Source organism: Equus quagga, chromosome 13, assembly GCF_021613505.1.
Source record: "Equus quagga isolate Etosha38 chromosome 13, UCLA_HA_Equagga_1.0, whole genome shotgun sequence".
NCBI classification, from domain to species: domain Eukaryota; kingdom Metazoa; phylum Chordata; class Mammalia; order Perissodactyla; family Equidae; genus Equus; species Equus quagga.
Genome location: NC_060279.1, coordinates 80,663,887 through 80,688,620, shown reverse-complemented (window position 1 = coordinate 80,688,620; position 24,734 = coordinate 80,663,887). Strand labels below are relative to the sequence as shown.

Sequence of the window (24,734 nt, the reverse complement as noted above, 5' to 3'; positions counted from 1 at the left end):
GTGCTGCGTGAGCGTGGGCCGCTGGCGGAAGGCCTTGCCGCACTCGGCGCAGGCGAAGGGCCGCTCGCCCGTGTGGATGCGCCGGTGCTGCGTGAGGTTGGAGCGCTGCCGGAAGCTCTGGCCACACTCGGCGCAGGCGAAGGGCCGCTCGCCGCTGTGTACGCGCCGGTGCTGCAGCAGCACCGAGCGGCGGCCGAAGCGCTCGCCGCACTCCACGCAGCCAAAGGACTTGTCGCCGGTGTGCACCGCCTGGTGCTCCAGCAGCACGGCGCGCCGCGCGAAGCTCTCGCGGCACTCACTGCACGGGAAGGGGCCTGGGGGCTCGGGCGCTCCGGGAGGTGTGGGGGGCGCAGCACCGGGACCCGGGGGGTCGCCGTGGATGCGCTGGTGCTGCAGCAGGTTGGAGCGCTGCCGGAAGCTCTGGCCGCACTCAGCGCAACGAAAGGGCTGCTCGCCCGTGTGCACGCGTCGGTGCTCCTCCAGGCGTGCGCTGCGCACGAAGCCCTGGCCGCAGTCGCCGCACACGAACGGACGTTCTTCGGTGTGCGTGAGCTGGTGGCGCAGCAGGTGTGAGCTGCGGCTGAAGCTGCGGCCGCACTCGCCACACACGAATGGCCGCTCTCCCGTGTGTATCTTCTGGTGCCTCAGCAGGTTGCTGCGTTGGCTGAACACCTTCCCGCATACGTCGCAGCGGCCACCTCGCACGGTCCCGGCGCCTGTACTGGGCCGACCCCTGCCCCGGCTCCGACCCCTGGGGGCGCGCCAGCGGGCGGTGGCCAGCATTGGGCCCACGCTTTGGCGGGGATCCTCGCCCGTGAGATCTTGCTCACCTCCCGGGTCACTGTGGAGGACGAGCGCGTGCGAGAAACTACTTTCTCGGCAGGGTGACCGGAGTCGGCTACTAAGGTCGGGTACCCCGAGGTGCCAGGGAATGTGGAGGTGGGGGCTCACAGTGACTGGGCCAGCAGAGACGTTGTCCATCGGGAGTGCGAACCCTGCATTGCACAAGGAGATCCACTCATTCGTGACAGAGAACCCACTGTGTACCCGGACACACTGCAGTCCGGGGGAAACTGTGAACAGAGGGATCTGAAACTGACCCAACGAGGCAGTCTGAGGTGACATGGGCAGGTGCAGGGATTCTGTCTGTGCGGGCTTCCCCAAGGAGGCGACAATGGACAGAACCTTGCATGAGGAGGAAGAGTGAGGAACTGAGGACAAGCTTCCTAGGTCTGACTGAAGTTTGCAAGAATCTCCTTTCTGGAAGGGCTGTAGGGCAAAGTGGGGCAGGTGGCCATTGCTCTGTCCAGGTGGGTGATGATGGTTTCCACAAATGTAGATAAGTGGGTGGGTGAGGGAGGCTGGAAGTAGAGCCAATAGAAGGGATGGGGGAGGGGAGGGAGGGAATGCAGGTGCCAGGACTTTGGTCTGATGTACCTTGCTTGAGATGTCTGTGGGGTGTCTGAGGGACAGAGACTCCAGCAGGGTCAGGGGTGCTGGAGTTAGGGGCTCAGTATGCAGGGAAATGTGCACATGGGTGTTGTGGCATATGCATGGCACATAGAGCCCTGGCTTGCATGTGATCAAATAGGGGTGGGTGTCTATGGAGAAAAGGAGTAGGTCCCAGCCATGCTGTGAGCACTCCAGCATTAGATGCTGGGTGAGGGAGGACGTGTGAGCAAAGCAGGGGTGGGAGAAGGAGGAAGCCCAGAAGAAGTTAAATCAAGGAGGCAGTAGCAAGGGCCTCAGTGCGTGACAGAAAATCAATAAGCTGTCAAAGAAAAGTCAGATAAATTATACTGCATCAAAGGAAGTCATTTGTGCATAGAAAAAACAACTCAGTGTCAAAAAACAAATGACAAATTGAGAAACTCTCCAGAGGCAAAGGGCTAATTAACCTAAGAAAATAGCTCCAATGAATCAACAAGAAAGACCAACGACCTGACAAACATGGGCAAAGGATGTGAACAGGAAAGGAAATGTAACTAATGTTTAAATCTCATAAAATATGCTTAATCCCCTCCTAATAAGAAAACTGCACATCAGAGCTGTACTCATCTACCATTTCCATACCCTTACTGCAGGGACCCAAGTGTTTGTGTGCATTGCTGGTGATCATGAATGGGAAGCCAGTCTGGCAAAATACATCAAAATGGCAAATTTCCCACAATTTGATCCAGCAATTCCACTTTCAGGTACTTCTCCCACAGCTGTGTTCCCCTGTTTGAAATGACCTACATATGAAGTTTCTCATTTTATCACTTAAAAGTGACCCAAAGGATTGTCAGTAGGAGCCTGCATGGATAAACATGTCCACAGTGGGGCTCTACGCAGCGGTCCAAAGACAAGAGCACTTGCTGCTATGTGTTAAAGTGGGAAGGTGCACAAAAAATGTCAGGTGTAGAACACAGTGGAGATTAAGCATCCACGTCTGTTTTAAAGAAGGGAAATGAGTATGCACCTGAATTTGTGTTTGCTCTTCTAGGCAGAGAATCTTTCTGAAAGGACACACAAGAAACTAGTAATGTTGGCTGATGGGGAGCAGGACTGTGTGACATAGGCAAGGGAGGGGCATTCCAGTGTATACTCCCTCGTGCCTTTTAAATTTTCTAACGTGTGAATGCATTAGCTATTCAAAATAGTCTCATGATGAAAACACTGGCTGCACAGAAGATGTTTAGTTGAGAGACAAGGGAAACAGCCAGGAGACCTGATGGAGAGATCAGTGTCTGATTCAGAGGGGAATCAGTGTCTGAAGCTGGGAGCTGAAGTTGTCTATGGGGAGTGCAGCCTGAGGAGAGAATGGGGGTGCTGCAGAGAAAGAACATACCAAAGAGCCTGAGGGAGTGCTGCTGTGTGGCTGGAGAAAGCCAAGAGACTGGGGTTGTGAACTGAGAGAGAAGCAGACCCAAGCTGGAGAGAATGGTCAGCCACACAGCATGGGCTGAGCCCAGCCAGCCAGCTGAAAACTAAAACAGCAGAAGGAGCACGTGCTAGATCCTACTCTCTCTGCTCCAACATGCAAAAATGACAAAACATAAGAAGAACAACTTTAAAAATACCTTGGGCAGCTCCAAAGCAAGAAAGGACAGTTGGTAAGATTCAGGAATCCAGAGCCTGGTACAGTAAGCTCTAAAGCTCTAAGACTGTGGAAATCCAGGGACTAAAACCAGGCTCTGTCGTGAAGGTAGGGGTTGGGGAAATGGGCTGCGTTAGCATAGTCTACCCACAGACCTGGCCAGGGATAGGTTGCTTGCTTTTGGCTGGGCTACAGAGGTATCTTCACTGAATGGCCTGGGTTATGATGGACCCTGTGGCCCCCTCACTTAGGATGATGCTTTGGGCAGGGACAAACAAGAAGCTCCTAGAGCTGTGAAGGGCAGGCTGTCAACAATGCAACTAGTGGGATAACTCACACCTGAGGAAACTGAACTTACTAACCAGTCTAGAAAGGACACTAAAGTATTTCCAAATCCTCAAAGGTAGGATCAGTATCCATGAAACAAGGAAATTATGAAAAAATTAATGAGTTGGGATCCTTATTGATAAAAAAACATAATAAATTGGGACTTCTGGGTAACCATGGCATCTATTTAAATTTTTTCTACCTTGAAACAATAGTAAAAACCACAATGTTCTTTTTTTAGGCATAAAATCCACAAAGATGAACAGAAGAAAAATAAGCCAACAAACCAACCCCTGACATTTTCTACTCTGGAAAGCAGATGGGTAAATGGCAACTGTGGGGCAGACTAAAGGTGAACACTAAGCCAGCAATGGGGAAAATTGAAAAAAATCAACTCGTTTTACCCCAAAGAAGACTTGAAAAGTTCAGGACTTGGAGGTACCAGGTACCTCAGGTTGTGCATGTGAAGCGACAGGGGCACCAAGCAGGCTGGGGAGGCTGTGTCAGAAACAGAAGCTGGGCATGGCTACTGCACAGAACAGCCCTGGGCTCTGTCTGCACAGAATCCTGAGTAAATGGTGGGCACTGCTGTAGCTCACATCCCTGGATCTCTCTTTCCCATCGTGGCAAAAGGCTGGGTTGAGGATGGGAGACCATACTGAGGAAGTCAAGAGATTAAGTGAAGTCACACTGGGCACTAAGACACCAGCCTCTCTCCTGGGATGCTTGCAAGATGCTGGATGTGCCCTCTTGGAAGACTCAGAGGAAAGACCCAAAGATGTTCACAGCAATGGGGTGCCCCCAAATGGCCCAGCCACATTGCCCTATGGATCCTTTAGTAGCGTCCATTTATACTCCACCCACCCGCTCACATCCCCCAAGAAGTGGGTCTCCTTGACTAGTGACCCCCAACATTCCTTCCAGCCCTGGTTTGTTGTCATGGCTGATAAGCTTCTCACCTACCTGCTCAGAGCCGCCAGATCTGTGGTCCCTCTGAGACTACACTGGGAGAAAAAACTTAAATTATTGCAATCCTCAGAGAAATGAGGAAAGATGTTATGTTACAACTGTAAGAACAACAGGAAGTGGCTATAAAAATGAACAGCAAATGGAAACACTCTTGGAAATTAAAACTATGCTAGGAAACACGAAAATCTCAACAGAAAATCTGGAAGATATAATTAAGGAAATTTTCTGGAAAATAGAGCAGAAAGAAAAGGATGGGAAATCGGAGTGAAATGAACATTAGAGGACCTGCCTCAGAGGCCAATAGGCAAGTATCAGGCATTCCAGAAATAAGAGAACAGAACAATGGAGGGGAAGGAAATCAAAGAAACAATTCAAGCCAATTTCCCACAACTGAGATGTGAATTTCATCTCATCAACAATGGTGGTAAAAAATGTTTGAGACTGAGTTAATAAAAAGAATTCCTCATCCAGCCAAACTTCAGTCTAACATTGAGTGTTAGACAAATGTGCTTCAGATATATAACATCTCACAACTTCACCTCCCACACCAGAGTTTCACAGTTCACAGGAAGGTCCACCAGAACAAGGGAATAAACCAAGAAAGAGGCGGGGTCCAGGGAACATGGAGAAAGAGGAGGTGGGAAGCGTGGATGATGGCAGCCAGAGGGCGGTGTGGCTGAGATGGACAACAGGGGGCCTCTTGCCTGAGATGCCTGGACTATTGGGCAGGATCCTGCTCTGTCCTATTTGATACCCACCCTTTGTCAAGATCCCTCCTGCCTGCCCACCCTGTCCATGAACCTGCTGTCTTTGCCAGATCCCAACCCTTCCTTCCCTGCCACTCAATCAGTGGGATGCAAGCCCAGAATGCGGGAGAGAATGTGGGGGTGGGGAACACAAGCTCCGATCTTGGGAGGATCAGCTGGAGGGGTCATGAGGTCAGTGGAGAGCTTGGCTTTGGAGGGTAGGATGTTGAAGCATGCTGAATGCTGCCATGGATGGTCCACGGAAGGGGAGAGCTTGGGGATGCTGGAGCTAGAGGGCCACCTGAGCAGGGCCAGGAGTGGGATGGGTGATGTCCATGAAGAGGGCCCAGCCCCACCACATCTCGTCTTACCTGGGGAGAAGACTCCTCCACGTTCCTCCTGCCACAGGGCTCCAGGGTGCTCCCTCCATGAGGGCCCCTCAGGCCCAGTCTCGCTCTGGGGAGGGACCTGTTCCAGCACGATCCTACAGCCCTGAAACCACAGTGCTCACTGCTCAAGTGTGCCAATATAGGCCCAGGGAGGGACATACCTGACCCCCACCCATTGACGCTCCCGGGGTATGGAGAGGGCATGGCTTGTGTGGGGCTCACCTGGGCCTCCTCAGGCAGGAAAGTGGAAGGAGCCTCCTCGGGGTTGGCTAGAGGCCCAGAAGCCAGAAGCTCTGCAGAGAAAGGGTGGGGTTAGGCAGTCCAAGGGTGTCCCCACTCCACTGCCTTCTTCAGTGGTGTGCTAGATGCTGGGATCCAGGTGTGGTGACACCTGGGTGCAGGCTTGGGGCTGGGCATAGCACAGTAGCTCGAAGGGCCCAGCTGGAGGGTGGAGCAAAGCAGGGACCCCTGGAAGGCTATGGGAGGAGCTGCAGCAGGACAAGGCAGGCTCAGGTCAGTGCCCTGCCCCCCTGCGTGAAGCCTGTACAGGATGGCCAGTGAGGCCAGGAGAGGGTCGTTGCACAAGGGCCCACACAGGAAGGGCGGAGAGTGTGGGTGGTCAGCTGTAGCACCTGTCTGGAGGCATACAAGGGAGAAGCATGCCCCCCAGCACTTTGGAGTTCTTTCACCCATACTCCAGCCTGCTGTCTGCTCACCAGCAACGGGCTCATGTCCCCCAGTGGATCTCCTTGGGAACCCCACATACCTCCCACACACGGAAACCCCAACAGCCTGCTCCATGCCAGGGGAAAGCATGGAAACACAGCTGTGACAGTCAGGCTTGGCATGCGAGGGGTAGTGACGGCCACTGGGTGAGCAGAATGTGGGAGCCACCAGTGCATGGGAAGAGTCCCATCTGGCAGATGACCAGCCCAGTGGGCTTCAGGCTGTTCAGGCCAAGTTCCCCTCATCCCATCCAATCAGGCCTTGGGTTGTGCCCACCTTGCCTGCCCTCACCTGGGTTCTCTGTAACCTCGGGCTCCTCTTTCACCTGAAGGCCCAGTGGCGACTCCCGCGTGGCCCCAGGGGGTATCTCAGGCCCAGGTTCTGGATTCCGAGGCTTGGTTTGAGGGAGGGGCTGGAAGTCAGAGGGCTCCATCTTCTCTGATAGCACCTCCTGGCCCTGCACTTGAACTGTGACCTGGGGAGGCGCACCCCCCACCATTAGGGGCCCAGGCAGGAAGTTGGGCTGGGCGCAAGCAAGGGATTCCTGGGCATCCACCCCACTGTGAGACCCCAGAGATCCTGACTGACTAGGTTCTCCAAGCACCTACCTTCCCCTGGGAGGGAGCAGGGAGTGAAGGGACCACCTGCAGTTGCTCTCCTGCTGCTGACACCCATGGCTGCCCAATGCCCTCCCTCTTCCCCACTCTGTGTCCCTTCCTGTGTCCATGACTCAGGTGAGGCAAAGCTGGAAACTGTTCCAGCCTTGAATCCAGCTAAGGGCCACTGACTCACCCATCTCCGGGGCCCTCCCAGCTCTGGGCGCAGCTCCTCGACCAGGGCAGCAGCCTCCTCAGGGCTGCCTGGCCTCTGTCCCCGCATGCGGGCCTGGATCTCAGGGGGCAGTGTGCCCAGGAACTGCTCCAGCACCAGCAGCTCCAGCATCTGCTCCTTGGAGCGCACCTCGGGCCGTAGCCACTGGCGGCACAGCTCCCTGAGCCGGGCCAGGGCCTCTCGGGGACCCATTGTCTCCTCGTATCGGAAGTGCCGGAAACGCTGGCGTGCAGCTTCCGGGCCAGGATCCCATGGGGCGGCCTCACCGTCCTCCTCAGAGTCCTCCAGCTTCACCATGACAGGTCCCTCGTGTTCCGGGGGTGCATGGCCTGGGGATCCCAGTGCTGCGGGCCTCATTGGAAAGACCGGGCTGGACCTCTGAGACCAGTGTCTGCCCCTGGGGGAAGAATGGGATGAGGCTGCTAAGATGAGAACAAACAGTGGCAACGAATACTTATTGAGTGGCTACTGTATGTTGTGCTGTTTGATCCTCAGAATTACCCTGAGTGAAAGGAATATGAGGAAACTGAGGCATAGAGAGGTGCTCACATGCCAGGGAGCTGTGGGGCTGTTAAGCCCTCAATGAATCACTCGTATCCTTGGTCTCTAGCTAGGCCTATGCAGTCTCTGGTAGTCCCCTGTTCCAAACACAGGCTGCTTTTTAGGTCCAGAAGATACCTTCGCTCTCCCTTAAATCCTGCTCTTCTTCTGTTCATACCACTTCATCCCTGCCCTATAGGTGAATGACACCTACAACACCACCACCTGGGCATCAGTACCACTACTCCCCACTTCTAACACCAGCCCATCACCGCACTATCCATTCTCCCACCCAGTCCTTCAGACTATTCCCCTCCCAGCTTGGTTCCACAGGGCAGCCTATCTCCACCTGTTCCCCTCTTCTCCACCTGTGCAAGGTCGTCTGTGTGTCCCAGCCCCCAGGCAGCATCTTCCCCCCATTCAGCCCCATCCTCTGAACCCAACTTTTCACACCACACAACGTCCCATCATTTCTTCAGCTTCCTGATTTTAAATGCTGCTAAAAGGTGATGGGGAGTTTCCAGGGGGCGCACAAAGGCCCTGAGACCACTGCACCAGGAGCCTGCAAGCAAGGTCGGGAATTTTGATCCAGTCGATTTGCCATGTAACCTTGGCAGGTCGCTGTGTCTCTGTGCACTTGTTTCTTCATCTGCAAATGTGGACGACCTCCCCCCTTCCCCCACCCCCTGCTGCTCCTTCTACAGCTAGGGTTAAGGAGCGAGCTCTTTGAAGCAATCTAATTAAGATTTCGATTTGGATCCGATTTCGAGGGCCGCCTGATTCCAAATCAAACCTCTGCTCCTCGATTCCAGGTCATCCTGAAATCCTGGGAGAAAGCTTCGCCAAGCCGGCCCGCACCTGCGGAGGTTCCTGAACTACATTTACCAGAAATCTTGGCAGGCAACTTCCCCGCGAGGGAGCCCCGGCAGGTCCTGGTGCCGCCATGGCAACCAGGAGGCGGGGCTCCCAGAGCCTGTCACCATGGCAATACGCAGTGATTGACGAGCCTCGCGCGACAGCACCGGGCCTGCGTGCAGAGTACCCAGGTCCCTGCCCCGCGATACTGGTCCCGCTGGGCAGCCAGAATCCACGAGTCCGCAGCCGCTGCCCTGGACCCCGCCCGAGCCTTCCCCGTCGAGAGGCTCCGGCCCTCACCTCGGCGCTCAGCAGGTCGCTCCGCGCTGCTGAGCATGCGCAATTGCCGACTTCCCCTCCCCGGCCGAACTATGTCTCCCAGAATGCTCCACGCACCAGCCGGAGCGCCTCCTTGCCCTTCCCCCACCCTCGCCTCTGTTTCCACCCTTCTCCCCCTGTTCCCCGGGGTAGCGTTGTTCACAACGATCAGGTCACATTCCCGCCGCCTCTTCCCGCGCTCCCCGCCTCAGATCCAGGCCTCTGGGCCCCCGTCAACGTGCGCAAGCTTCTCAGGGGGCAACCGACACCAGCACAGCCTTCCCAAACGCGCATGCCCCCCACCACGTTTCCCTCAATTCTCTACGGGCCTTCCGGGGGCAGGGTTCTGCACCAATCACTGCCCTCGCTAGGACGCCGTCAGCCCGCGTCTCCATGGCAACCCCCGGCTGAGGGGGCGCTCCTCCTTCACCGTCCGCCGGGACAGCAAAATGGAGCGAGGTTCGGCCCGGTGCTTCCTGGGAGGTGTAGTCGGCCAGGTCCTCCGTGCGCGCGTGCGCGGCGAGACTTTCCTTTGTGCTCGCAGGCAGTAGGCGGGCCCGGGCGTCTCCATAGTAACCGGTTGGACCGACACGGAGGTCTCCAAGGCAACCCCAGGGACCTGGCGGGCGTCTGAAAGGCCATAGGAGAGGTAGGGTGAGGGCGTGGGGAGGAGACTGGGGCAGAGATACCGAGTAAGAGACAGTGTGGAGAGAAAGACAAACAAACCCAGAGACTCAGGGACAAGGAGAGACCCAGAGCCTTCTAGGGCAGAGACTCTGGGGCAGAGAGAGATGTGAGGAGAGACTGAAAGTAAGTGAACAGACAGGAGACAGAGACACGGGTAGAAAAGAAGAATACCGGAGAGAGATTTCTACCCTCAGAGACCTAGAGAATGTGATAAGCTAGAGTGTCAGAGAGTCAGGGACGGAGAGACAGGTGTGTCAGAACAGATAAGAGGGAGAGAGATCAGGAAGGGATGCAGATGAAAGGAGAGGGAAAGAGGGAGAGGGAGAATAGATTCACAAAGACAAGAAGGGCAGATTACGAGACTAAGGGACAGACAAGGATACAGGAGTACAGAAGCAAGAGGGGAGAAAGGGACAGAAATTAGAGATAAAGTAAGATGGATTGAGTTTTCAAAGAGTCAGAGAAGGGTGACAGGCAGCAAGAGAGACAGAGAGTTGGAGGGAGATTTGTTAGAAAACCTTATCCAAAACTTGACAATAAGACAAAGAAGATGACTGGGAGCCCTCTCTGAGTTCCCTAGCATGTCTCTACCAAGCCTGCTTCGGGTCACTTGACTCTCTAAGCGAAGCAACTCTTTTTGACTTTACTTTTTATCAGAGTCCAGATACTGTGAAGTTAGATGCTAACTTGTAAAAGGTTGAAAGGTTGCAAATGCTTTCTGTCTGGTAGAAAAGAGTGCCCCAAGGGTTATAGTTGTGTGACCCTGTAGGACACTAAGCAGGATACTAAGACGCCCGGGCCTGCCCACTGCCCTATAGGGCACTAATCCGACTTTGCACTTTTATTTCAGTGTTTGTTCTTTCTTTTACTCTATCGCTCCTTCTCTCTCATCTTCCTGGAACCACCTACGTTATCCTACTAGTTCCCTCCATGAGGTAAATAAATCTTTGACACGTTCTGAGTTTAAGTTTTTTGAAAATTCTGTTTTGACAGTCTGAAGGGAACCAGTTCTCCGGGATGGGGAACAGACAGGGATAATGAGAAAACAGTGAGACAGAGACAGGAAGGGAAGGAGGTAGGGATGATGATGGAAAGAGAAAGTAGGCGGCGGAAAAGATACGAGAGAAAAATTAACCGTCGAGAAAACCAACCGCCAGCAGAGACAGCCTCGGGCGTCCCCGCCTGGACTCCGCGCGTAGGGGGCTCGACGCTGAACTACATTTCCCGGTAGGCCCGGGAGCGCCGGGCGCAGGGCCAGAGCGCCGTCGGGGGCGGGCCCCACGCACCCTCCTCCAATCCTGGCCGTCGCCCGACAACTTTCGGCCTCCTCTGGCAAGATGGAGGCTGGGCTCGGCCGCTTTTGGGAATCGGCATTGTGAGGTAGGAGTTGGGGAGGGGCGGCAGCCCGACCTGCCCAGCTGAAGCAGCCGGCTCGCGTCGCGGTCCGGGGGTGAGGACTTTCGGCCTCGCTGGGAACCGGGCTCCGGGGGCGGGGGCTGGGGCGCCCTTTCTTTCGGCTCCGGCCGGGGGGAAGGGAACGGAGAGAGGCCGCTGCGCGCGCAGCCGGGGACGCGCGCTAGTGGGCCAATCGGAGCCTTCGGCGGCTCCATGGCTGTCTGGGAAATGTAGTCTCGAGGGTCGGACCCTGTCTTTCACCCAGACTGGGCGGCGAGCCTTCCTGGTGGCGGGCTTGGGGTCTTTGTCTCGAGATGGGGAGGGAGGAAATGAGTGAATATATGGGTGAATTAATTTGAAATTGTGGGCTCGCAGGCAAAGGCGTGGATATCGGAGAGAGAAGGGTGGGCGCGTGAGTGGTTCAGAATTCGGGGCCTCTTCCTGGTCAGGAGCCTTCCCCGTGGCCACTTAGCTTTTTCTGCCTCCCCGGCTCGAGGGCTCTGTGGGCTCTTTCAAGCCAGGTGCAGCCCGTGGGTCCCTGAAGGTATTCGTCCTAGGTGCCATAGATACGCCCCAAACACAGACCCGTCAGGCATTTGTCCTTCCCTGCTTTTCACACCCACTCCCTCAAAAAAATCTTAGTGTTTTCATTAGGTGCTACTTTCACGTGGTTTAAAATGCAAAAGGGATGAGGTGAGAACCCTGCCTCCCACCACTGTATTTCGTTTAATAATTTAGTCAGCCAGCGACCACTGGATGCCTGCTAAGTGCTGGGCACTGTTCTTGGGCCTTGGGATGCAACAGAGAGCTCAGCAGACTCAGCTCCTGCCCTCAGGCAGCATGTGACAGATGCACAATAAAATATAGGGGAGAGGGCCTCTCTGATCAGGTTACATTTGAGCAGAGACTTGCAGAAGGAGAGGGAACAAGCTATGCAGATAACAGGGAAGAGCGCCGGCTCTGGGCCAAAGGAACCACAAGAGCAAAAGCTCTGAGTCAGGAACATCCTTAGTCTGCCCTGAGGATGTGCTCAGGAGTTAGCAAAGGAGAGAAGTAGGCCTTAAGGCCCTTGATGAAGCTGATGAGAACTGTGGCTTTTACTCTGAGAGAGGTGGGTAGCCTGGAAGGGCTCTGAGCAGAGGGGGACAGGACCTGACTTAGTGAATCATTCTGGCTGCTTTGTGGGGAACCACCTTCCTCCTCTATCCCCAGGTACACCACAGTGGTGGCATGAATTAGGGAGCTTCCCTTCTGTGTTAGTTTCCTATGACTGCTGTAATGTATTACTACAAACTTAGTGGTTTAAAACAACACAGGTTTATTATCTTAGAGTCTTAGAGGTCTGAAATCTGAAATAAGTTCACTGGGTTAAAAACCAAGATATTGGCAGGGCTGGTTCCTTTTGGAACCTCCAGGCTTCAGTGGTCATATTGCCTTCTGAGTGAAGAAGTCTCTCACTCTTACAAGGACCTCTGATTACGTTTGGGGTCCACTCAGAGAACCTGGGATAATCTCCTCATCTCAAGATTATTAAGTTAATCATATTTGCACTCTCCTTTTTGCCGTGTTGATAATTTATTCGTAAGTTCCTGGGATTAGGATATGGATGTCTTTAGGAGCCATTATTCAGCTTCTCACACTGACATTTGATGTCTTTGAGGGAGAAGCATGGAGATGGGTAGCTCATCTGCTCATCAGTGTTTGGCAAGGTTTCTAGACTCTCTTGACTTTCTCTTGTGGTTGCAAGGGGTTTGCTGGGGGGAAGAGAGTGAAGTCTCCCAACAGATCTCTCTTTTATCTCATAAGCTAAAACTAAGTGACATGTTCCTCTAGATGCAAAGAATGCTTGGAAATGAGCGTGCAGTGTTTTTAGCAGTAGAGAGAGAAAGGACTGGGTGTACCTCTGCGGCAGTGGTCAGCGGGGCTGGGTGATCTGTGTCAGATCATGGGAAGGCTGGGCAGTGGTTGGGACTCCCATGTGCTCACACATTAATGCCCATGTTTCCTCCTCTCACAGGCAGAGGCAGGCCTGGCAGGAGAGGCCAAGAGGCTGCCTTCGTGGGCACTGCAGTAGCTACCGTGGATGGGCAGTGGGGAGAGAGCTTGTCCAGGTGCATGGCTTAGGGAGGCGGAATGAAGACAATCCCCCACCTGCAGGTATCAGGGAAGGCGCCCCTTGGTGGGATTGGCCTCCGTCACAGTGCCAGGCGGGACCGGAAGTCCATCACCCTGCATATGAAGTTGGAGGTGCTTCGGAGGTTTGAGGAGGGTGAGAAGCTGACACAGATTGCCCGGGCCCTGGGGCTGGCCACCTCCACTGTCGCCTCTATCCGCGTCAACAAGGACAAGATCCGTGCCAATTCTCAGGCAGCCACACCTGTCAGTGCCACACAGCTCACCCGCTGCCGGGGTGTGGTGATGGGCCACATGGAACGCTTGCTGAGCCTGTGGATTGAGGAGCAGAAGCGGCAGAACCTGCCCGTCAGCACACTGCTTATCCAGGACAAAGCACGTCGGCTCTTTGCGCAGCTGCAGCACGAGCAGGGTGATGGCACCCAGGTCGAGACTTTCGGGGCCAGCAATGGCTGGTTTGCCCGTTTCAAGATGCGCCACAATGTGCTGTTGACAGATGAGCCAGCTGTGGCTGATGCCCAGGCTGCAGCCCAGTATCCCCCAGTGCTGCGCACCATTCTGGAGGAAGGCCAGTACTCACCAAGCCAAGTCTTCAACGTGGATGAGACGGGCCTGTTCTGGAAGCGGCTGCCTGAGCGCATGCTGCTGGCACTGGAGGGGGCAGCTGGGCCTGGGCCCAAGGCCTCTAAGGACCATCTGACCCTGCTGCTCGGTGGTAATGCAGCTGGTGACTTCAAGCTGAAGCCCCTGCTAGTGTACCCCTCAGAGAACCCACGCGCCCTCAGGGGCTGCTCCAAGTCCAGCTTGCCTGTGGTCTGGCGCTCCAACCGCAATGATTGGCTGACGCCCAGCATCTTCCAAGAGTGGTTCACTGGCTGTTTCTGCCCTGCTGTGGAGAGCTACTGTGCCAGCCACGGCCTCCCGCACCGTGCCCTGCTGCTCCTGGATGGTGCGCCCTGCCACCCTGCCCACCTGGGTAGCCTCTCGGCCCATGTGCGTGTCGAGTTCCTGCCCAAGAACACATCAGCCCTGATCCAGCCCATGAACCAGGGCATCATCGCTGCCTTCAAGGCCCATTACCTGCACCGCATGCTCAGCCAGCTGGTCCAGGAAACGGCTGGTGAGGACCGGCCCTCTGTGCGGGAGTTCTGGCGCAGCTATACTGTCATAACCGCTGTAGACAATATTGCCGAGGCCTGGGCAGAGCTGCAGCCTGCCACCATGAATAGTGCCTGGAGGAAGCTGTGGCCTGAGTGCGTGCCCACTGGTGCCCCTGAACCTAATGCTGTGCCCCAGCTCCACCGCAGCATTATGGCACTAGCAAGCCATGTGGGCCTTGGGGACATGGCTGAGGCTGATGTCACCTGCCTGCTCCAGGCCCATGGGGAGCCCCTGCCCCGGGGCATCCCTCAAGATGCAGAGGATGGGGACGCCAGTGCCTCTGAGCTGCCCTGGGAGGTAGGGAAAGGCCTGGCCTCCAGAAGACCAGAGCCAGATCTTACAGGGCCTGTGGTTGGTGCAGGGACTAAGGAGGAAGCTGGTGTGGGTGCACCGAGCCCCGAGCACCTGGCCCAGGCCCTGTCCCACTTTGCTGCTGGCCTGCGGGTCCTCACAGAGAATGATCCCAACCGGGAGCGCAGCCTGCGTGTGTCCCGGGGTGTCCACTGTGCCCTTGCCCGCCTCCGGGAGCTGCACCGGGAAAGGAGGCGACAAGATCAGGCAGCTACATCCTCAGGAGGCCCCGTCGTGTTGGCAACGAGGGAGTTGGCTGGAAGCCTGCACTCACCCCAGGTGGGGCCCACAGGGTGGCCCAGTGGCTAAGGGTACAGGTGCTGAAGGACAGACCTGTACGGCTGTCCTGCATGATTTGGGGTTTGGGCCTGACTTCAGATGGGCCCTGTCTGATGACATTTTGTTTCTAGAGGGTGGACACTGTCCCTTCTCTCCCATGGTTCTCATATCTCATGCCCTCTGGTCTTTGTACAGTGATACACACAGTGCCAGGCTTGGGGAACTGGAGGGTGGTGGTCTCTGATTTGCAAATGAGCTGCAGGGCCCAGGAGTGCTCACCCATGAGAGAGACACACCCCGTAACACAGTAGTTGCCCAGCACAGCCCCTCAGGGTGGCCTGCCTTGTAAGGAGTGTCAACCTTAAGTAAAATAATTGGCAGATTATTAAAGTTGATCTTATTTAGGAATAGCAGAGAAATTGCAACTTGGGACAAGTAAACTATGGTGAACCGTAGGAAAGTCTGAAGAGACAAAGGGAAGGTCAGCTTTTATTAGGTTTTAGGAGGAAATTGGAGAGGATTCTTTTGAATAAAAGTTCGTAGGGGAGGACATGAGTTTGAGGTTGTGGAGGTTTCTCATTGGCTGCAAGTGGTGGTTAGTGTGTTGCTGCTGGGGTGAGGAGGGATCTTCCTTCTTCCCTCACTAGTTATGTAGGCTTTGACGAGTGGTATGTGCATGAGAGCTCTCTCTTCATGGCTTCCTGACTCCATTTTGAATAAGGTTTTCTTTATCACTTTTCAGAGGGGCCAGGGCAGAGACCAGCCTCTCCCATTTACCAACCTTGACCTCTCACTCCTTGCACCATTGTGACCCTTCCTAGCCAAGTTTAGATGAGGGTTTCCTGCTCTCAGCGTCTCCTTGCTCGCTTTCCGTGCCATCGTTGTCCCCTTGTGGTTTCTGTGGCCTCTGTTGTCTGAGGTCTCTGGTACCCTCCCTGTGCCCAAGCCCATGGGCACGTATTGGTCCACTGTGGTTTTTAATACCAGGGACCACGTCTTTGGTTTGGAGATATTCTCTTTTCTGGGTTTCTGTGGTTGTCATGGTTGTCTTGGCTTCCCTCCAGCCTCAGAGGCTGAGCCTTTTATGACTCTGATGGTTTCCTGTGTCTGGTGCTCTTTGGGAAATCCCATCCACTTATGAGGGCTCAGTGGCCACCTCAGGCTCAGCTCCCAGTGCACTGGCTGCAAACCAGCCTCTCCCTGAAGTTAGACCCACACCTCTGATTCTGATGGATGGGCTCCCTGGACAGTCTTGTTATCTCCCCTCATTCCAGCTTGTTCTGTTCCCCAAACTCTAACACCAGGCACCCTAGGGTGTCCGCCTGATTCTGCAGACGCACCACATGGGCTGCCAAAACACAGTCAGCAAGGGAAGATGTTCCTGTGCTCCACCTGGATGAGCCATAGGGGATGGAACAGGGATGTCTGGCCTCCTGGACTCCTTTCAGCACAGGTACCTGCATGTGCCTGCACACATGTACATAGACTCTCGTGCCAAGAAATAAAGATGGGAGAAAGGATTTCTACCACCTCTGTCCCAGCCAATACCTGCAGTGATGGGCCTGCAGTCAACACATCACAGAGACTGGGGCCAGGGAGGGGCTTGAGGGCCCACTCTTATTGGGAGAAAGGTCAGATGAGGCCGTTTGTTTGTCTTCTGGGGGAGAGTGGCAAGAGGAGTGGCAAGGAGAAGGGAAGGAGCTTTTTTCTTAGCACCCTGATGACTGACTGGATTAATTGCACCAATTATGAGCACTTGGGCTAGGTGTTGGGGAGACCAGGGTGAGTGAGACTGGCTTCAGGAGCCGTCAGTCCAGAGGTTGTTACATTCTGTGTGACAAGGTCTGTGACAGGCGACTTGGAAGGGACCCCAACTGAGCCAGGGGCAGAGGACAGGACACGATAGGGGAGGCTTTCTGGGGAGGTGGTGTCCTAGCCTTCGGGACGTTGCTGACAATCAGTGGATTGGTCACTTCAAAATGCCACCGTCAGAGAGGGGCTTGTCAGAGGCGCCCCAGCATGATGGGGTGGTTGGTAAAGGCCTGAGGCCCGGAAGGAAGGAGTAGCCCCGATGGCAGCTGAGCGCCGCACAGGAGATGGAGGAGGCCAGGGGACCAGGCAGGAGTGGTTGAGGCCAAACTCGGAGGGGTGGAAGGAATAGAGAGGCAGGTGAGCGGCAGCCGGGCACAGCCACCGCATGCTAGCAGAGCGCACGGAAGCGACTGCAGTTGCGGTCACGCAGGCCGTGTGTGGCGGAGACCACGTGCACGTGGGCCCGTCCGGCTCCAGGGCTCGTTTCCTCGACTCCTGGTCCTCCCCAAGCGCGCAGCGGAGCACCCCGGACGCGTTCAAGCAGCGCCCTCTCGCGGCCCCTGAAGAAGTACATTTCCGGGCGGCACTGCGTCTGCTCCGGCCCCGAGCGCGGGCGCCCGCTGCCTTCTGGGAAATGTAGTGTCTGCAGCTGCGACCGTCGAGGACTACGTTTCCCAGGGAACTTCCCCGGCCGACCATCTCGCATGCCTTTCACTTCCGGGCGCGGGCCGTTGCCATAGAGACGCAGAAATCACTGACCCGTCAGCTCTCCCCTCTTGGCGCGCCTGCCTGGAATGTCGGGTGTTAGTGTGGGTTGCGCGTCAGGGGCGGGAGAGAGAGGGTACGAGGCGCCAGAAGCAGTTCTTGGTGCTCCTGGAAGCGCCCGGTCCTCGGGCCCCAGGGTGGTTGGTCGCTGTTCCTGCGCCTCGGTGCCGGTCTGCCTGGCTCCCGGGGGCGGAGAGCGTGGGCTCGTTGCGGCCAGAGGCGTCGGGAAGGCCGGAAGTAGAGTGTGCAGCCTGCCGGAGGGTGGCGGGGCAGAGAAGCACTACCTGTCTCCCAGGAGCTCCTGCGAGTCCGCAGGGAAGGGCGGCGCGGGGGCCACTGGGACATGGAGTCCGGGGGAGCGGGGCCTGTCCCAGCAGCGGTTCCGGCTCTCAGCCGCGGACGTGTGCCGGTCCATCCTCCGCGGAAGCTCCTGGCCTCCCTCCGGCGGTTCCCGGTTCCGTGCAGACTCCGTTCGCATTCCCACTCAGCTCTCCGTAAACTCTTCTCACCTCCTCTGGGAAGACTCTGGATTTCCGCAGCCCAGGCCTGGGTCCCCTCTTTGATCTCACTGCACCTGTGCGCTCGCCCCTCCGTGAAGTGAGAGCGCGGTGCAGGGGCCCTCGCCGCACTCGGGATTAAACCGGAGATCCTTAGCCGGCCCGAGGCTCTACCGGATCGCCCTGGCCACACGGCCTTTGCCTCTGTTGATCCGCTGCCCAGAATGTCCTGCTCTCTAGCTGTCACCTTCACAGGGCACCAGGGGGTGAGGAGCCCGAGGTTTCGTCGGGGGAGGGATGGCACCGCCCAGGTCTGGGGAGTCCTGACGAGGCGTTTTAGAAACATGCGCTGGCATTGACAACAATCTTTATTGGTTTTTGAAGTTGCAACGGTAACAAATGGCCATTGCAAAAGAAAAAAAAATCACAATAATCAGAGATCTATAAAGGAAAACGTGAATGTCCTCCAAATTCTTTCCCTAGGATTGCCAGCTGGGGATTTGTTTTTCAGGATCGTTTTCTGAACATTTATAACGGCAGCTCCTGTGTACACACAGGCATATACGCCCGCAGAGGTAAGTTCTAAAATTTTAACACTAGTGGCATCGTGTCGAGTGAGGAGGTCTACTTTCTTGTGTGGCATCATAGAGTGGACATCTCTTCCTGTCCGTTGTTGATCTTGGCTAGTTGAGCCTCTCAAGCTCTGTAGTAGTCTGCCGTGGAGGAAGGAAGGCCTCTCAGGGCGGGAGCCAGCTGTTGCTCTCCCTCCACCTGGCCCACTCTGGCTGCACTGCAGCTGTCATCAGCTTCCACCTTCCCCTTCCTGTCTGTTCTCTACATCACTCTTCCAAGTGCCCCTCAGACTGCATCCTTTGCTTGCTCAGACTCTCCATGGGCACAGACCTTCTGCTAGTTCCTGCCAGCACCTCTGCTTGGCTGCTGTGGGGGTTCTTTCAGTTCACTGAGATACTGGGTTTGTTTGCATCCCTGTCCCTAGGAGCAGCCATTTTACCTTGGCCCAGTCTGGCCTGAGCTCCCGAGAGCTTCCCTGTAGGGCTTGGCTCACTATCCTCTTAAGTGGATTTCCACTGCCAGCTGTCCTCCTGAGGGCACAGATGGGGAGGTTGAGGCTGGAGGTGTCCCCTGCCAGGTTGCCAGCTGGCCAGGTCTGGGGACGGTTTCCCCAAAGCAAGTGGCCTTGGAGGGTGTGGGTAAATGAAGGGGTGTGGGTGGTCCGTGGCCCTGACTGGGTGCGTGTGTGTCCCAGGAAAACAGTGAGTGTGGCCTGAGTGAGGGCAAGGGAGGCCAGCTTCCTGAGGTCTTGCCGTGGCAGGTGACCCAGCATCTCTTGATCAGGAAGAGCTCGTGATCATCAAGATGGAGGATGAGGCCACCCCATGGTATCCTGAACCCCTTTCCAACCCTCAGCTCCCAACCCTGCCGCCTGGGCTTGGTAGGGACCCCTAGCAGCGCTTCTGTAGCTTTTGCTATGAGAAGGCAACAGGGCCCTGCAAGGCCCTGGCCCAGCTACGAAAGCTGTGCTGCCAGTGGTTGAGGCCCGATGTGTGCTTGAAGGAGCAGGTGCTGGAGTTGCTAGTGCTGGAACAGTTCCTGGGTGTGCTGCCACCTGACGCCTGGGTCTGGGTGGAGTCCCAGTGTCCTGAGAGTGGTGAGGAGGCTGTGGTGCTGCTGGAGGACCTCGCTTAGATGTTATGGGAGTCTAGCGAGCCACAGGCACCTAGGGGCTGGTCAGGAGGCCTGGGGGTCAGGGAATGTGCAAGGGGACACAACCCAGGAACTTGAGGCCTGAATGCCTGCCCGTACTGCCCAGGCCCTCAGTGTTCTCATCACTGGGAAGGTGACTGAGAAGCTGCCACATGCTTGGAGCCTTTTCTGGCCTCTGAGCCTTGCAGAGGTGTGAGCTTGAGGTTGGTATGACATGTCACCCTCTTGGGGTATACTGGGCTTCCTTTCTCTTCCTTTTCTCCTTCCTCAAAAGGTCACTGAGTGCATGCTAGGTGCCAGGCCCTGTGGGTTCAGCAGGGAAGGAGACAGGCAAAGTTCCTGCCCTATTGAAGCCTAGTCTGGTTGGAGAGTTGGACATTGAGACCACCAGTCACAATTAGGGTATTCTTCTTTGGAGGGGGTGGGGGCAAGAGGAGGTGAGCAAAGAGGTAAACTTGGCCAGGGATGGCTTTGCAGTTCCTGCCGTGTGATGTCTTCACCTTGGGCCACATATGCATCTATACACCTGTGAGGAGATGACAGCCATGAAACAGGTAGGAGAGATGGTCAGTTACAATGTCACTTGTCCTGGCATTTGTTGACTCACATATTCACACAAATCTATGCAGAGCCTTTGCCTGTTGGCCCTCTGCATCAAGAGATAGAAACCATAGCACTTAAAAAAAAAAAAAAAAGCACTTTTACTAAGCTGTAATTCACATACCAAGAAAGCATACAATTCTTGGGTTTTAGTGTGTTCACAAAGTGTACAACCACCAGCACTGTCTAATACCGTAATTTAATTACCTCCAAAGAAACTCCGTGCCCATTAGTGGTCACTCCCCATTCTTCCCTCTCCTAATGCCGTGGCAGCCAGTAATCTCCTTTGTGTCTCTCTAGATTTGCTTATTCTGGACATTCCATTAAATGGAATCATACAGTATGTGGCTTTTTATGACTGGCTTCTTTCATTGAGGATAATGTTTTCGGTGTTCATCTATGTTGTAGCATGTCAGCACCTCACTCATTTTTATGGCTAAATAACATTCTGATGTATGGATATATCCCATTCTGTTTATTCATTTATCCATTATTTGATATTTATGTTGTTTGCTCCTCTTGGCTGTTGTGAACATGCATCTATGTGTTTTTGCGTGGACAAATGTCTTCATTTCTCTTGATTATATACCCAGGAGTGAAAGTGCTGGGTCCTTTTGAGGAACTTCTTTTAAAGACTTTATTTTTTTCCCCTTTTTCTCCCCAAAGCCCCCTGTGTACATAGTTGTGTATTTTTAGTTGTGGGTCCTTCTAGTTGTGGCATGTAAGACGCCGCCTCAGCATGCCTTGATGAGCGGTGCCATGTCCGCACTCAGGGTTCAAACTGGCGAAACCCTGGGCTGCTGAAGCGCAGCCTGCGAACTTAACCACTTGGCCACAGGGCCGGCCCCTTTTTGAGGAACTTCTAACATACCACTTGTTTTAACAGAGGGAATTTGATGTAAAGAATTTAACGTAGGTATTGAAGGAGTAAAAAAGGACAAAAAGAACCCTCAGGTGTCATGGTGGTAGGCACTGCAGGGGACACTGCACTTCTAGAGCTGTGGGAACAAAGGGAAAAGGTTGGAGTTATGACAGATACTCAAAGGAGGGGCTGGGACCCAGACCTCTGAGGAGGGGCTGCTGCTGGATGGTGCTGGGGTCTCGAGGAGGACATGATGAAGCTGGTTCTACACTTGCTGGAAAAGCTGAAAACTGGATTCAGCTACTGCTGAGGAAAACCTTGAACACACACGACTGGTTTTCACCGAGGCCTGAACCTGAGGTGCAGGTGAGACATCTTGGATGCGTGTGTCTGTGGTCCTCATGGGGTGTTGGGTTGTACTGCTGGGCTCTTTTCTAAGCCCATTGCCAGCGTTTTGAGGCAGGCTATCTCCTGAACAAAAGCAAGCATTTGCCTCCTCCTTAGAGGTTTTCCCCCGGTTCCAGTTCCCAGCTTCCCACTGAATCGATGCTTAAGTGACACACACTAAAAAGAGACTTTGCATTGTAACGATGTGCATGTTGGAACAAGAGCCTACTGGTCACTGAATGGGCTCTGGCCTGGTACTCATGTGGATCCTGTGGGGCATGCTTGGTTATGTCCACTCAGCCTTGAAATCCCATGGTTTCCAGTTCGCCACAATTCACATTTACATGAAGACTCCTGCCTTTGCTCTATGTCCTTACTTAATCTTGGCCAGATCCCTGAGCTCTTCCTTGACTGTCACTGTTGCGGTGTGTTTGGGGGTCCCCAAAACCACCATTAGGCTCAATGATTTGTTAGAAGAAGTCACAGAATTCAGCAAGATTGTTATACTTATGATTATACTTTCTTACAGTGAAAGGATATAGATTAAGTTTAGCAAGGGAAAAGGTGCATAGTCTGGGAGATCTCAGGCATGAGCTTCTAGATGTCCTTTCCCAGGGGAGTCATGTGGACAGTGCTTAATTCTCCCAGCACTGATGTGTGAGAACACACACAGGGTGTTGTCAACCAGAGAGGCTCACCTGAGCCAGGTGTACTGACTTTTTATTTGGGTCAGTCACACAGTCATGACTGACCTAAGTTACTCAGTCTCAACTTCCCCCAGAGGTCACACTGATACAGTGTGGCCCAAGGTCACTACCTTAAGTCACCTTGTTAGCAGAATCTATCTGGTGTGGCCCAAGGCCTTAGGTAAACAAAGATACTCTTAACAGGCAGAATATTCCAACAGTTAGAGATACCTCCCAGGAGCAGGTCAAGAGCCAAACCTTTGGAATGTTAGGATTTGGACAACCCAGGCCTGCTGAGTCAACCCTTTACTGCACACCTGGCTGCAGGTGAAGGAAGCTTCTAATGACTGTTTCCTTGTGTTTCAATGACTTGGGTTCAGGGGCCTTGGGTGTACTCTTGAGGTATGCGTATGTATGTGGCCCAGAGTGGGGCTGCATGCCAGCCAGGGCAGGGCATTCTGTGTGATATAGAGGGCAGGCCCATGTCTTGTCCAGCTCAGTCTCAGACCACTGGCCAGCCCAAGCTGGTGCAAGGAACACTTGAGGACACTGGCCATATGTTGACTGCCTGATTGATTGATTGCCTTCGGTGCTGACCCCTGTGTCCTCAAGGTGGAGCTGAGGACACTGACTCCCCTCTCCCCTCAGTGTTGGCCCCTCCTGAGGACCAGTGTTCTGGTGACCTAGCAGAGCCAGCCGAGCCCTTCACAGATGGAGCTGAGGTGAGCTGTGAGTCCTCCAAAGTCAGAGATGCCACATCCTGCTGTCCATGTCCCCAACCTTTCCCCACCACGGGCCATGGAGGGTCACATTCAGTAGCTGTGTCCAGCAGCTCCCCCAACACACCTCCCTTATCCTTAGGCCTGACCCAGGAGCCTGCCCTGTAGGCTCCCCCAGCTCATGCTTCTGAGAGCCAGGCCTCCCCAGGCTCACACTGCCTGAATAGTGGAGTAGGTGCTTGTCCCCACAACTCAGGACCCCAGCGCCCAAACCCACAGGCACAAGAGTGAGGTTGGGGCCCAGATGGATTGGTTGCCTGGTCTCTTCTGGCTGTGGACAGACAGCAGTGCTACCAGAAAAGCCATAATCCAGGTTTTATCCTTGGCACCCAGTTGACTATTTATTTATTTAAAGATTGGCACCTGGGCTAACAACTGTTGCCAATCTTTTTTTTTTTTTCTGCTTTATCTCCCCAAACCCCCACTGTACATAGTTGTATATCTTAGTTGCAGGTCCTTCTAGTTGTGGGATGTGGGACGCTGCCTCAACGTGGCCTGACGAGTGGTGCCATGTCTGCACCCAGGATCCGAACCCTGGGCCGCCGCAGCGGAGCACGCGAACTCAACCACTCGGCCACGGAGCTGGCCCCCCAGTTGACAATTTAAAATGGCATCAGATAGCCCCAGAGGACACAGACTTGTGGGCAGGACTGACCATACCAGCCTGCAGCGAGGCCTGGGCTTCCTCTCCTGTCTAGGGTGCCTCGGCTGTGCCTCCTGGGCTGTCTCTGATCTTGGCTTTGCTTCTCTCAGGCTCCTCCCCATCTCGCTGTCCACCCCTGGGCTCTGCCTGACTTTTCAAAAGTGGGTTTTCATTTATTAGTTTAGTTGTAGTTTCTCTTGCACAGAGGTAGAAAGAAATATGCTAATCTTGTCTGTCCTCTCACTTTTAAAAAAATTTCAAAATATATGTGCATTATAAGTAATTCAAACATTAACAAAAGTATGTAAAATTTCAAGCCTCCCCCCTCGTCTGCCTCTCTGAGATGGCCACTGTTACCCGTCATGTGTCCTTACTCCCTTCTCTCATGTATGCACATGTATGTGTGTTGAGCAGTACGTAGACGTTTCCAAAGAAAGCCCCGTCAGTGCTTTGCACCCCGTTGTTCTCACCTGGTTTCATGTTGGGGGCCCTTCCACTCTCACAAATGTTTTTATTTATTTATTTATTGAGGGAGATTAGCCCTGAGCTAACATCTGCTGCCGATCTTCCTCTTTTTGCTGAGGAAGACTGGCCCTGAGCTAACATCTGTGCTCATTGTTCTGTACTTTATATGTGGGATGCCTACCATAGCATGGCTTGCCAAGTGGTGCCATGTCTGCACCCAGGATCTGAACTGGCGAACCCCAGGCCGCCGAAGTGGAATGTGCGAACTTAACCACTGTGCCACTGGGCCAGCCCCTTTCACAAAAGTTTTTTTATCAGCAAATAATTTATTATCTCAAGTGAACTCAAATACATGGTTTTAAAAGCCTTGATGAATTCTCAAGTGTGATTTTATTACATCTTGGGCCCCTTGGAGCACAGTGTACCCAGTTTTTTAGTGGAAGCCCATGAGAAAGCCAGGCTCACTGTGCAGCACCCTGGGCACGGTGTCCCTGACACCTGCTCACTGTACTGAGCTCTTCCTGTGTTCAGAGGTGGGGCTCGCGGAGCTGGGTGGACATCTAGTCATGAGAGGGGTTCCACTTGTTTTCTGGTCCTCTCACCCTTCAGCTGGGCTTCAGGCCCTGCAGACAGTAAGGGCTGACCCCAGAGGAGCCTCCAAAGAGACTCAGGGATCCAGAGGGTGGGCCTGGGTGGGAGGATTGCCTGCCACACACCTTTCTGTTCT

At 54.5% G+C, this 24,734-nt stretch overlaps 2 protein-coding genes and 1 long non-coding RNA gene across 23 annotated transcripts in view; 2 read left to right on the top strand and 1 right to left on the bottom strand.

The window, feature by feature from the left end:
* The window catches only part of LOC124249771 (uncharacterized), a 10,402-nt gene extending 5,305 nt beyond the window's left edge, over positions 1 to 5,097 (top strand). Inside the window, exon 3 of the long non-coding RNA XR_006891465.1 lies at positions 3,648 to 5,097. This is a non-coding gene — a long non-coding RNA (uncharacterized LOC124249771). The remainder of the gene's footprint in view (positions 1 to 3,647) is intronic.
* Positions 1 to 9,203, bottom strand: part of MZF1 (myeloid zinc finger 1) — a 9,537-nt gene extending 334 nt beyond the window's left edge. Inside the window, exons 1-6 of one of the 9 annotated variants that reach the window (XM_046681065.1) lie at positions 9,110 to 9,203; positions 7,029 to 7,464; positions 6,528 to 6,711; positions 5,733 to 5,803; positions 5,493 to 5,613; positions 1 to 995 (exon numbers count right to left, since the gene is read on the bottom strand). The exon at positions 1 to 995 is cut by the window's left edge and continues 334 nt beyond it. In XM_046681065.1, coding sequence (XP_046537021.1) covers positions 1 to 995; positions 5,493 to 5,613; positions 5,733 to 5,803; positions 6,528 to 6,711; positions 7,029 to 7,424 — 1,767 coding nt within the window. In that variant the 5' untranslated portion in view covers positions 7,425 to 7,464; positions 9,110 to 9,203. The other 8 variants (XM_046681060.1, XM_046681061.1, XM_046681062.1 and 5 more) reach the window with 8 other exon arrangements.
* Positions 9,204 to 9,348: 145 nt separating this feature from the next.
* Positions 9,349 to 24,165, top strand: LOC124249766 (tigger transposable element-derived protein 1-like). Of its 13 annotated transcripts, none has more exons than XM_046681083.1 (6): positions 9,349 to 9,429; positions 12,880 to 14,786; positions 18,372 to 18,435; positions 20,063 to 21,413; positions 22,769 to 22,842; positions 23,347 to 24,165. In XM_046681083.1, exons 2-4 carry the CDS (start codon positions 12,996 to 12,998, stop codon positions 20,074 to 20,076), a joined length of 1,869 nt encoding a protein of 622 aa, XP_046537039.1. In that variant the 5' UTR covers positions 9,349 to 9,429; positions 12,880 to 12,995; the 3' UTR covers positions 20,077 to 21,413; positions 22,769 to 22,842; positions 23,347 to 24,165. The 13 variants fall into 13 exon arrangements, 11 of the variants coding, with proteins under 11 accessions (XP_046537039.1, XP_046537037.1, XP_046537038.1 ...); XM_046681081.1 differs by lacking the exon at positions 9,349 to 9,429 and adding an exon at positions 10,288 to 10,402; XM_046681082.1 differs by lacking the exon at positions 9,349 to 9,429 and adding an exon at positions 10,589 to 10,694.
* The last annotated feature ends 569 nt before the right edge of the window (positions 24,166 to 24,734 follow it).